The sequence below is a fragment of the Micrasema longulum genome, unplaced genomic scaffold, assembly GCF_059751315.1.
Source record: "Micrasema longulum isolate JH-2025_06_02 unplaced genomic scaffold, ASM5975131v1 h1tg002407l, whole genome shotgun sequence".
NCBI lineage: Eukaryota > Metazoa > Arthropoda > Insecta > Trichoptera > Brachycentridae > Micrasema > Micrasema longulum.
The window spans coordinates 200,960-214,359 of NW_028279555.1; the positions used below are offsets into that span (position 1 = coordinate 200,960).

General features: G+C 34.1%; 2 protein-coding genes across 6 annotated transcripts; one reads left to right on the plus strand and one right to left on the minus strand.

Annotated features, from left to right (window-relative positions):
* Positions 1 to 1,141: 1,141 nt before the first annotated feature.
* LOC148272269 (uncharacterized) lies at positions 1,142 to 11,356 on the minus strand. 5 transcript variants are annotated; one of them, XM_088240268.1, is made up of 4 exons: positions 11,094 to 11,356; positions 10,352 to 10,505; positions 8,155 to 8,386; positions 1,142 to 1,680 (listed from the first exon to the last, which is right to left on the minus strand). In XM_088240268.1, the coding sequence occupies exon 4, from the start codon at positions 1,519 to 1,521 to the stop codon at positions 1,264 to 1,266; it is 258 nt and encodes an 85-aa protein (XP_088096394.1). In that variant the 5' UTR covers positions 1,522 to 1,680; positions 8,155 to 8,386; positions 10,352 to 10,505; positions 11,094 to 11,356; the 3' UTR covers positions 1,142 to 1,263. The 5 variants fall into 5 exon arrangements, with proteins under 5 accessions (XP_088096394.1, XP_088096396.1, XP_088096393.1 ...); XM_088240270.1 differs by having other exon boundaries at positions 10,369 to 10,505; positions 11,094 to 11,326; XM_088240267.1 differs by having other exon boundaries at positions 10,352 to 11,350.
* On the plus strand, positions 6,879 to 10,321 carry GMF (Glia maturation factor). Its single transcript, XM_088240271.1, has 2 exons — positions 6,879 to 7,222; positions 8,798 to 10,321. Exons 1-2 carry the CDS (start codon positions 7,005 to 7,007, stop codon positions 9,003 to 9,005), a joined length of 426 nt encoding a protein of 141 aa, XP_088096397.1. The 5' UTR covers positions 6,879 to 7,004; the 3' UTR covers positions 9,006 to 10,321.
* Positions 11,357 to 13,400: the final 2,044 nt, after the last annotated feature.

A 13,400-nucleotide genomic window follows, 5' to 3' on the forward strand; every position in this document is an offset into this window, starting at 1 on the left:
AATAACTCCCAAGAGAGGAAATCCAGCATGTCTACAGACATTTGGACATACTCAAAACATTGTCGATTGACTGACTGGTATGAGAAGTGTAAAAATTGAAGAAAAAAAAATCAAGCGTTGCCTAGTTAGTGGGTGAAATGGTTTAGCCGGATGAATCTCACCCACATAATGAAGGTTTCAGCTCGTTTACTTCACAAAAGTCAACAGATGGAAGAGTTAGGGAAATGTGGATAATTAAAAACGGGCAGAATTGTGAATGTTACACAGCGTGTAAAGTGGCCTGTATACAAACATTTAGACATACTCAAAAAAATTGTAATGAAGTATAAAAATTGCGTTGTCTAGTAGATGGATTGATTCAGCCGGATGAATCTCACCCACATGATCCAAGGTTTCAGCTCTTTTACTTCACAAAAGCCAACTGATGGAAGAGTTGAGGAAATGCGGATGTGGGCAGAATGGTGAATGGAAATCTCCCATAATACCAAACAGATAAACTTCAATCTGTTTTCAATGCAGCAGTGAGGCTTATTACGGGAGTAAACAAATATTCTCACATCTCACAACATCTTCGATATTTGCACTGGTTAAAAAGCCCAGAGACAATAGAATACAAGCTTCGCTGGACAGTATTCGAATCCCTTCATGAAATGGCTCAAAGATACCTATCGGACCTTTGTATTAGGGAAAATACATGTCAAAGAAAATTTACCCTGAGGTCAGCATTTGATTCAGACAGAGGAAAACTTGTCGAAATCCGGCACTTCTCAAACACTAGGTTCGGAGATCGTGCTTTCGCCGTAGCCGGCCCCTCTGCCTGGAACCGATTGCCTTCAAACTACAAATCATCGACGGTCCCAGCCAGTTCTGATCCCAACTAAAATCTTATTGTACCCTCAATTTTAAATCAGAAAATATAATATGTCACTTTAGCTTAGTTAGAATGTAAGTTTAAGTATACAATTGTAAAGCGCCCTTGAGTTGATTTTTCACAAAAATGGTGCTATCTAAATCAGACAAATATAATTATTATTATAAGTGACCACTCAAACCCGCCAATGACAGGTCATTAGCCCTGTGAATGCTTAGACTTCCATATTCCCTTTTCAAAAATGATTGTTGCAACAAAAAAGGGTTAATATGTGATTGATAGTCGATTTTTATTAGTCAAACGCTGACAAATGATTTTCAGAAAGATACCCTTAACTTTAAAGGGGGAACGTTGCTTACAACTAAATAAAATAAAAGTTTTTAAAAAATAAGCTAAATCTCCTGTCCGTTTATTTCTGCCTTTTTCAGTAATATTTTCTGTTTTATGGCCGTCATTTCATCGTCTTCTATGTTTTTTTTCCTGGCCGCCCTCTGTTTCGCGTAAAACTTTGCCTTCAGCAATCTCAGCTCGCGCTGGTCCGGCGTTTCGTTGAGGAACCTCCTCCTCTGATTGTCGCTCAGAATCTTCAGCCTCCGCTGTCGCTCCTCTATGGACTCGTTTCTAATCCGCGCCTTCTGGTAGTCGCTCATGGCCTTGAGCCTCTTCTGCCGCTGCTCCGTGGTTTCGTTTTGCAACGCTCTGCGCGCTTTAGAGATAGGAGTGTACGTAAGGTCGGTTGATTTCGGAAGAGTAAAAGTATTTTTGATTAGATTCGTTTTGATTTTTACCTCTGAATCCAGATCTGCGTCCTTAAACAAAAAATTAATTAAATTAGTACGTAGCATTTCGCCATCGATGCAAAAAAGGCCTGTGACCGCAAATATGCGTTCGCCGACTTTAGCGTAGAGATATAATCACTTTTCTTTTCGACGTAGATGTAGCTGATCTAAGCGTAAGACGTCGGTCAGCCAGTTCATCTGGAATGCAGAGTTTCCTTAGATATTCATATCACTCCACTACTTCGGGAATTACACTAGCTACGTTTTCCACAGAGGGTGGAATACAAAATCTGTCGGCTTATGTATAAGTCACTGCACAACTCTGCTCCAGAATATCTAAAGGAACTCTGCATTCCAGATGAACAAGCTGATTTAGGTGTAATGTTGGATTCAAAACTTACATTTCACCAAAACGCTAAGATGGTAATAAATAAGATTGCAAAAAAAATATCAATTTTGGGAAGGTTCAGAAGATTTATTGATAAGGACTCCTGCAAAACTATTTACAAAGCAATTATTGAACCACACGTTAACTACTGTAGTAGCATTTTATTTTTATCAAACAAAGAAAACATAGATAAACTAACTGTATTACAAAATAAAGCCTTTAGAATCATTTTGAAAAAAACAGATATACGAGGGTAAAGTCGATGGTAAATGAAATGAAATTATTAAAATATAAACAAAAAATATTTTACAATACAATGATATTTGTTCATAAAATTATAAACTCTAATAAAAAAACAGAATTTTGGAAAAAAATTGATCGGAACCAGCATGAACACGATCACAATACTAGAGAAAAGAACAAAATTAGACTTCCATTTAGGAAAAAGGCAAAGTCACAAAATTCAATTTTATTTAAAGCAATTAAAAAGTATTACGAAATGGAAAAAAATAGTTATGAAGAAAAAAACATATCAAAATTTAAAATAATGGTCAAGACATATGACCATTATTTTAAATTTATAAATTAAATATATTTGCAATGTTATTATTAGAACACACATAACAATATGTATGATATGTGTGCCCTACTTTAAGATTTAAATAAATAGACGTCTTACGCTTAGATCAGCTACATCTACGTCGAGAGAAAGGGTCATTATACCTCTATAAAAAAAAAATAATCATAACGTAAGGTAAAAAAAAAAGCAATCTAATTTCTCTAAAATGTTACTGTGCAAGCGGAAACATTGATCGACACAACAGCGTAGATAAGTAAAGGGTCATTTAATAAGGGTAATTGAATTAATGAACTTTGAACTTAAAATATAAACAAATTTTATTTTACATAAAACGGACATTTTTATATCATGTTAAATAATATTTGATGTTTTAACGATAATGTCGTTCAAATGTCCACCACAGAGTTGTTTAATCCGAGGTCTAATTTTCATTAGTTCTCGCATTAGACGAGCAACGTAGGGTAAAAAAATTTACTACCCTGGCAACACTAACGAAATTTCCATTTTGTTTCTTCGACAATCTGACATATGGAAAAATAATTCCATTTTTAAGTAATGCATTTGCTACTTAAACATTCATTTGCTAATTACACACGAAATGTGATACCATCCTGTTTCTTTAAGATCCTAGCAGTATTTCTACACTTTAAAACGACACAACACGGCATAGTTGAATTCAAATCAGGAGTTACGTACTGAGCGACGTCTACAAAGAAACTAATGGGTCTAAACTACTCATTCATGAGTAGTTTAGTCGCCTTATGTTTGATGTGCGTATGCGGTTTCTGGACTATTCTTAATTCTATGCATTCGGTTTAAGATGGAAAAGATGTTTACCCTCGGCTCGGGAGGAGGCTAGCCGATATTCTTGCCGTGTGAGAAGTCGTTTCTCCTTCGTCATAACGAGTATAATTTAAATGGAATAAAAATGCAAATTCTAACACTTACGGTGGTGTAAACAACCTCAAAAAGAGGTGGCACTTCGAAAGCTATGCTCTCGAGTTTATTCTTTTTCTTTTTCTTCCGCAAATCAATGGCGGGGTTCGAGCCATTAGTACATTCTACTCCTGACGTTTTGCTGCTCATAATAGCATTTATATTTATAAATAATTGGTGATTTTGAATACTGTTTTGAGAATAATAAATATTCAATCGGCGTCGTCCCGCGACTAAGTAACGATCGAAGGATTTACTTGCTTGCCGCGCACAAAACTGTAAAAAACTGAAAAGGGTTGCGATGTGAAGTTAATACATAGCACAAAAATCAATTCGCAATTGGAATAATAATCAAAATATTATTACAAAATCACCCAAAATATTTATTTGACAGACGCACAACACGTACCATAGACAAATTATGAGTTATATTTATGAAATGCGTTCGAAAGTTCAAGCCGATCATACGCCGAGCGGAGAAATCTAAAACCAAACAAAAAAGCTGGAATACTTAGAAAAATAAGAAGTGTTGATGTTCAAATGTTATTAACTCATGTGTGGCTATGCGGTAACGGATGTCTACCTCGGGTAAAAAACATTTAATAACTCTCTTATTTTTTTAAATAACCAACTCATATTTTTTGTAATCCTTATATGGACTTTTTTACACCAAAATAAGGAAACATTTTTATAAAAAATGCACGGGCTTTTTCTATAAAAAACAATTTCTTCATTTTGTAAAATAAATTAAAACAAACGAAAGAGATGCCAGTATTATAAGTGGTTTATTAAATTTTATAAGAAAGAGCACGAGAATATAGCATATCAGAAGACGGACAAGGACACTATTCGTTAGGGGCGGAGCTTGAATGACCGAGAAAACAATACCGAAAGAGCACGATACAGAATTATACCACTTGTGGGACAGAGAACACATCAGTCGCGTGAAGTTTTTTGTAGTATACTAAGCTGACGCTGTATTTAACACACCGTGTTCCCGAAATGTTTCTACAATTTATTCACAATTTATCTGATTTAAATTATTTTTTGACAATTCTTGATGGAATTTCATTGTAATGATGTAATATTTACATACATTTACATATAAGTTATTAATCAAAAATACTTGGTACACTTCCACTCATTTCCACACTTAAGATAATATTTTGATTTCTATAAATCATCTTTACATTGTATAATATTCGCCAGTCTGAAGATGTCCATAATGGGATGAAAGCGCTAATTGGTCAAACAAATAAGTGGAAGTGTACCCAAGGAAGTGTGCAAAGTTATTTCATTTAAAGTGTTCAAAAAATTTGTTCGTAACTAGTTTTAAAAAACGTGTTCACGTTGTCATTTTTGTGTATGTTTAATTATGATTTGATTATATCACATATTACGTACTATTATTTTATTTCTTACAAGTTTTTTTTGCTATTTTTTTAGGATTTATTTCAATATTATTCTAAGAATATGTTTTAACAGCGTTTTTATTTATTCTAATAAAATCTAGTATTTATTTGCAATAAAAATTTGATATTCTTTTTTGCATTCAAATAAGAGTTGTATTAGCATAGCATACTTTCTAGTCTCCCGGTTGATCTATTTCCGCTAAATTCTGTCGTAAGTGTAATTCGGAATTCAGTCGACAACCAGACGCGGGCGGCAGCGCTTGCTAGCGGGATTTTAAAAGGAATGAACACAATTTCTAACTTTATTTTGCATAAATATGCTTTAATTTTATATTTTTTATGTAACATCTTTGAATAAAGATCATTTTTAACACATACCATTGTAAATAATTTGGTATTTTAGCTTACATTTCAAAATATCTCGACTTATGCTTGTGGTCACATTGTGTTACACCACCGGCTGCAAAGGGATTATTCAGCACAGTCTTTTAAGAGTTAAAATGGTGAATACACTATGTGAAAAGTGAAAAATTAAACCAGCCGATAACAGAACGTCAATATATAAACTTCCGCATTTCGGTTTGAATAATGTTTTTTTAGATAAAAAACGACAACATTTCTAATAACTACCAGTCAATTTCATAATCATCATCATACCCCTGTCCACAACAAATGGTACATAAGGCACTGCATTGCTATACTAATTGCAGCGTATATTGGTCATCAGTTACATCAATGGGTATTATTGTGAATATTATATAGCACAGTCCGCATGTACAAGACATGCGTTGGGCTAAAAATGACTTACAATGTAGAAACGTGAGTAGATACAACAAGAACAAAAAACCTTCTGAGAAAAGCGGAAATGTAAGCTCTCAGATCCATTGCAGGTAGAACCCTAAAGCTCGGGTTTCCTAGGACAGCGGTGCCCGTATTTTAACGGCCGTAGTGAACATTAATGCGGTTGACAGCCGTCGTAACGGTGACTAAAGAGTGGTTTCCTATAAAAATGGTGTTGATAACACCGTTAAAAAATAAAACCACTCTCTAGTCACCACTACGACGGCTGTCCACCGCATCACCGTTCACTACGGCCGTTAAGATACGGGCACCGCTGTCCTAGGAAACCCTAGCTTAAGAGAAATAATAGAAATGACACGGTATAAAAATGAAATTAAAAAAATATTTTTATACTGGAAACCAATACTTTTATATTTTTTAAAGAAATATTTGAGTTCTTTTGTTTCACCCAAGTTTTTCATTTTGAGGGGCATTTTCAACGAGTTGTGAATAAATCACTACTAGAAAATGGAATCAAGTTGGGGTAGAGTGGTATTCGAACCACGGTGTGAAACATATCCCCCGTATAAAAAAGATTCCGGTGTACATAACGACAAGTCTTACAAGTCTAATTAGAGCAAAGTAGGGTAAAAAAACTACTACCCTGACAACATTAACAAAATGTTCATTTTGTTTTCTTTGATAATCTGATGGATGGAAAAATAATTCAATTTTAAGTAATGCATTTGCTACTTACACATTCATTTGCTAATTACACTGGAAATGTGATCCCATCCTGTTTCTTTAAGATCCTAGCAGTATTTCTACACTTTTAAACGACACAACCCGGCATAGTTGAATTTAAGTCGGGTGTTGCGTACTGAGCGACGTCTACAAAGAAACTAATGGGTCAAAACCTAAAACTACTCATTTATGAGTAGTTTATTCGCCTTCTGTTTGATTCGCGTATGCGGTTTCTGGACTGTTCTTAATTCTATGGGTGTTAAATATTTTTTAAATGCTTACTAAAACATTAAAGACATATTGGCAATGTGAAGACATGTTCATTTTGTATAAACAGCTTCTTATATGAACATGTCACCTCTTCAGTATATCTCTGGTTTCTGTGCTGTTGCGTTGTTTGTCTGTCAGTGTCATTTTGATAGGTGCGCCGGCGAGTGATTCACTTCCGAAAAACCCGACCCAAACACCATTTTATCGCTATAAAGAAGTCAAAACTAATCTCGAGACCGCGAACATGTCTTCCGCCAGCGTCAAGGTGTGCGACATACAAGACGAGGTGAAGGAAGCCCTGAGGAAGTTCAGGTTCCGCAAACACGATAAGAATTCCGCGCTCATTTTGAAAGTTGACCGGGAGAAGCAGGAAATTTGCGTTGACGAAGAATTGGACAATGTGGAGTTGGAGGAGTTGCAAGACATTCTCCCTAGCCATCAGCCCCGTTTTGTTGTGTACAGGTGAGCGACGTTCGAGTGTTTTTTCATTGATGTTTTATCATCGCAAAATGCAAATGTGTTGTCACCTCGGACAAAACAGGTTTTCGAGCACCTGTGTATTCATAATTAGATTAAAATAATTTAAATTGCGCTGGCTTATGAACCTTGAGTACCAATCGAATTATCTACGCAAATTAATATTTTATTTATTCCTTTAAGTTAGTTAATATTACATGTCAGAAGTTAGATAGTAAAAGGGACCATCTGTAATTTTTAAAGACTCAGCAAAGCCGAAATAAGACCCGATTTCAAGACCCCCAAAGTAAACTGTTAAAAATAAAACTGTTAAAAACTCAAAAACAGAAAAAATTACAGGTGGTACCTTTTGCCATCTGAGTCATCATCATCATAATTCCCTTTCCGCACTAATGGTGCATAGGGCACTGGATTGGCACACCAATCGCGCGTATCTTGATAATTTTTTGCATGAAGGTAAAATGATCAGTTTTACGCTTCAGGTACCAGTCCAGAGACTATGGAATATTCTAGTGTGAAAACACTCTTTTAAATAAATATTTCATATCAACCATGTCGGGAATCGAACCCGAAACCTCTTGCATGGTGGGCAAACGTGCTGACCATTACACCACGAGGCCATCTGAGTTTTGATGTATATATTAACATCTTCTTTATTTATTTGTTTAAAATATTTTGAAATATTTATTTAAAGAAAAATGAATAAATATCGCTATAATATTTCTCCGCAGGAATACTGAAAATCTTAACCCAGAATTTGTTATATTTAGAGAAATATTCAAGTTATTAGATGCAATGTGTACTTGCTACTTAACACCAGGAAGGCAGAGTTAAAACAAAAGATAACATTTGTAGTGTCTAGAGTTGATTATTGTAATGGTATCTACGCAGGTCAACTAATGAATAAAATGACTCACCTACAGTATGTATTAAATGCCGAGACTTATTTTCGGAATCTTTAAGTTCAGTCATATCACTCCACTACTTCGGGAATTACACTGGCTTTGTTTTCCTCAGAGGGTGGAATACAAACTCTGTAGACTTATGTATAAGTCACTGCAGAACTCTGCTCCAGAATATCTTAGGGAACTCTGCATTCCAGGTGAACTAGCCGACAGACGTCTTACGATCGTCTTAGATCAGCTACATCTACGTCAAAAGGAAAAGTTATTATACCTCTACACAAACAGCGCACTCAATTCGGCGAACGCGCATTCGCAGGCGGTCGCAGGACCTATGGCATGGAATGCTCTCCCAGCAGAGGTCCGAAACTGTGAGAGTGAAGTGATGTTTCGGAAAAAACTTAAAACTCGCTTGTTCTCTAAATCATTTGAATAAATCCTTAGCATGTGGTGACAAAGTACATTGTTTTTCTTAAGTTAAAAAAGTTAAAAATAAATTTATATCTTTATATAATCACTTTGTAAAGCGCCCTTGAGGTATTATATTAGGAAAATGGCGCTATATAAGTTATCCATAATAATAATATATATATTAAGTGGTGTGATTCTGTGTAGATTCACGTGACTCCATAGCCAAATGATTTTGTTCATTTTCTAGTTACAGGATGGCCCACTCCGATGGTCGGGTCTCCTTCCCGATGTGTTTCATCTTCTACACTCCTCGCGACAGCCAGATGGAGCTGCAGATCATGTACGCCGGCACCAAGCTGGCCCTGCAGCGAGAGGCCGAGCTCACCCGGGGCCTGGAGGTCAGGGAAATCGAAGACTTGACCGAAGAATGGCTTAAAGAAAAACTCGCTAAATAATACGGTTATTATAATTAGGTTATAATTCATATTTTAAACGATACCTACAGTCGGGTCTACGTTCAAGACGCACTGAAGGAACGCAGTAGTCTGTTGTGGTGTTGTCCAGTTGAATAATTGAATATTATTTTTGAAACAAATTTCACATTAAAGTCCCATATTACTAGTGTTAGATAAATCTAGTAAGATGCTTAGATTTGTACTTTGAAACTCTAGATATTTCAATAATACTACTGCAATTCGCACATTGTACGATACACTAGTCCACAGCATACTAGAATACCGTTCCATCATTTGGGAGCCTTCTGAATCAAACCACATCCTCGAAATAGAAAAGGTTTAAAAGCGATTTTAGCGATACTTATATCTTAAAGACAATAATAATTATCTATTCTTGTATCCATCATTATGTCCAGCAGGGACGCTGGATTACGACACCCTCGAATCTTATCGTCAAATTTTTCTCGGGAAACATTTCTATAAGCTGATTTTTGGATGTACAGTAAAACCTCGTTTTTACGTTCTTGGTTTTTGCGTTTTCCCGCTTTTCACACCGAAATATTTAGGTCCCATTTTTTTCCATACATTCTCATTCAATTTTCCCCCCAATTAACGTTTTTTACGTTTTTCATATCCCCGGTTTTACGTCGAATTTTTTTCATAACTCATTCGATCTGTCAAAAGACGAGCCGCGCGCCGCCGCGTAAATGAAGAATAAAATCGAGGTAAATAAAAAAATGTGTAAATTATTGTATCAAACTAAATTCAAAGTAGGTGCAATGTAATTGACCATTTTGTTTAAGTGTCTAATTTTGACATTTTACTAAATAGTGACATGCAGTTGACGCATGTTTAGGAAGAATAAAGTCTTTACATAAATAAATTATGATGCAGAAAGTTAAAAAAATTGACAATAGATATATTATTTGATGCTATAAACATAATGTGAAAAGGAGATAGTTTAAACAGTTATCATAAAAGTGTGAAATTGCCGCGATGTAAATGACAGTTGAAATTTTGTGTTGCCATACTAAAAAAGGTGATACCATATAAATAAAATTTCCTAATTTTTAGGGAAAAAATTGTTATATGCAAATTAAAATTTTTATTTTCGTGTTTTTAAGGTTAAGTACCTAGATAAAATTATTTATGCATTTATTTTTTTAAATTCTATAAAAAATAACACATTGCAGTTTTGTTTGAAAAAATACAAAATATTTTTTAATTATATCTTTGGTAAATATGAATAATCCCCAATAATGACAGTTCTTACAATTTTTCTACAGTAAATTTAATAAAGTCTTTTACAATAATTATATTTTAATGAAATTTCATTTTTTCCGTACATTTTTCATTTCCTCACTTTAAAGTTTTCCTCAGTTTTACACTTTTTTGTTGCTCCCTTGAAAAACGTAAAACAGGGATTTTACTGCATATATAATCCAAATATACTGAAAGCGATCAGTTTGTATGTTCCCAATAATTATACTAGAGCGAGATCTAGAAAATAAACATAAATTTTAATCCAGTAATTATTACATTTTATTTTTGGATACCTCACCATGGAATTACAATGGAATTCTATGAACTAATAAGTCATTTATTTTTTACTAAGTATTTTAACGCACATTACTAACAAATGATAACTATAGTCCTTAAAATTTAGCTTGATTAAAATGACAGCTGTCAAAGTCATGTCAATAGTGATGGGAAATTACTGATCACTGATCATGTACCGATCAAATCGATTTTATCAGTTTTTTCATGCAAACATAACACTCTGTTTCCGAAAATTGATATAAAAACGCAAAATACAAGCCTATTATAGTGTGTTGAATACAATTATTCACCAAAAAATAAGATATTTTTACTTTTTTTGTGAACATTATCAAATGAATTCTTTTTTTGTTCCATCAAATTACATTGATCAATTTGTCCCATCTCTAATGTTTTTGCAAAATGATGTAACCTTGTAAGAACATCGTTAATAATTAGGTTTATGTTGTGTTTTTTAGTTTTAAAGCTGATTGTATATATTTATGTTGATTTACATGTCAAGCATTGTATTAAAAAAATAAATTAACATACCAAACAAATGATTTTTCGTGTGTCAATAAAAATCACTCCTTAGACATTACTACAAAGTTATGTCATCAGTTTTTCTGACAACTGTCATTCTAATCATGTTATATTTTAAGGACTATAAGTAAATAATATTTTAATTAATTTTAATTCCATATGTTTAATGCCAATATGTAAAATAAATTAGCTAATAATTGCCAATAATTTTAAATTGAAAAATAATTTTAAATTTACTCCATAGTTTGTAAGTACGTAACCGTTTTATGGATGAAGCCGGGATTGCCATTTAAAAAAATAATTAAAGTTTAATGTTGCATCGCAGTTCCTACTAACTTAAATAAACCAGATAAAATAGTTTGAATCGACTCATAAAACATCTCATTAGTTTTTGAAGACAGAAAAATAATAAATAAGTAAATTATTTATCAATAAATGTGTTTTTTGTAAGCCAAAAGGCGAATTGCGTTGTTTTAAGAAAAAGTGTTCCTTATTGCCAATATCATAGCTGTATAAAATTCACCTCCCACATTTAAGGATATTTATTTTTATTTATATAAAAAAAAAAAAAACACAATATTTACAAATAAACCAAAATTATAGGCCAATTATAGTTTTCTATGTATTACTCCAGATCATTCCAATCTTAAAAAAAAAAATGTTGACATTATTTTTAAGCTAAGCAAAACAACGTAACCGACGACAATGTAGGCGGTTACGCCAGCTTGCACCACTGTCACTTATAAGCAAAACAGCGTTACCGCCACTATCTTCAAAGCGGAAGGTATTTTAACAATTTGGTTGTCATTTCAATATTGACAGTAGCTAACCATTATAAATCCCATTTACCGAATTATTAAAAAAAATATATGGAACAAAAATTTTAAAAAACCATCTGCACAATTCTCTATTTGTCGCTTACGTTGTTCTGCCGATTATGGCTATATATATTATTAATATTTAAAGCATTAACTTGTTGGTCAAACATTTTACGAAATGTTATTAAATATTTGTATATAACCACTTACCGACTTTTATTTGTCTACCGGTTTTGTCAGGACACCAATTAAACCAACATGCAAAACCCACTGTACACATTCACCATAGTCGTTACACAAAAATATAAAACCAACATGCTATTATTTTAGTAGGTAACCCTTACATGCCTTGATTAAAGATACAGGAGTTTAAACCTTACATACAAATAATCAAAAAACTTTTCAATATAGCCCATTAAACGATGTTTCATTATACTCCCTTCATCCCTCCCTCTTTTTCAACTATTTCTCCCACAACATCAAACATTTTCGTAACCTAATCAGTGCATGTAAGGGTTGCCTAATAAAAGCATGGCATTATTATTATTATTATGGATAACTTATATAGCGCCATTTTCGTAATATAATACCTCAAGGGCGCTTTACATAGTGATTCTATAGATAAATAAATTTAATTGAAGCTTTTAAATTTGTAATTTAATTAAAACAATTTGTTTTGTTGTCACATGCTACGGATTTATTCAAATGATTTAGAGAACAAGTGGGTTTTAAGTTTTTTCCGAAACTTCATTTCACTTTCACAGCCTCGCACCTCTGCTGGGAGAGCATTCCATGCCATAGGGCCTGCGGCCGCAAATGCGCGTTCACTAAATTTAGTGCGCTGTTTGCGCAGAGGTATAATAACTTTTCCTCTCGCCATAGACTTAGCTGATCTAAGCGTGAGACAACACCATGGTGAAGGTGTATATAGTGGGTTTCGCATTTAATTGGTGCTCCGACGAAACTGATAGACATATAAAAGTCGGTATGTGGAAATAAAATATTTCATGATCTTTTTTTTGCTACACGAAAGTAAGATGATCAGTCTTACGCTTCAGGTACCAGTCCAGGGACTATGAAATATTCTAGTGTAAAAACACCCTTTTATTTTATTTTTTATTTTTGCACCACAACAGGCCAGGAGGCCCAATTACAGTGGTGAATCACATCACAGAACACCCAGGCTTGAGAAAAATCACATTTTAATTTTTGTGTTCTCACCGAGAATCGAACCCGGAACCTTCCGTGCGTGAGTCAAGCAAGCGTCTTGACCACTACGCCACGGAGGCCACACTAAATATTTCATATCAACCATGTCGGGAATCGAACCCGAGACCACCAGCATGGTAGAGAAACGCGCTGACCGTTACACCACGAGGCCGACCCGAACGCGTGTTCAGAATAGCCAATCGATTATGTGTTGTGATAGATCTCAGGTTTCTGGATAGCCATGTTAAACGTGTTTGACGGGGTTCTCTTTTTAAATGTCAGGAAAATT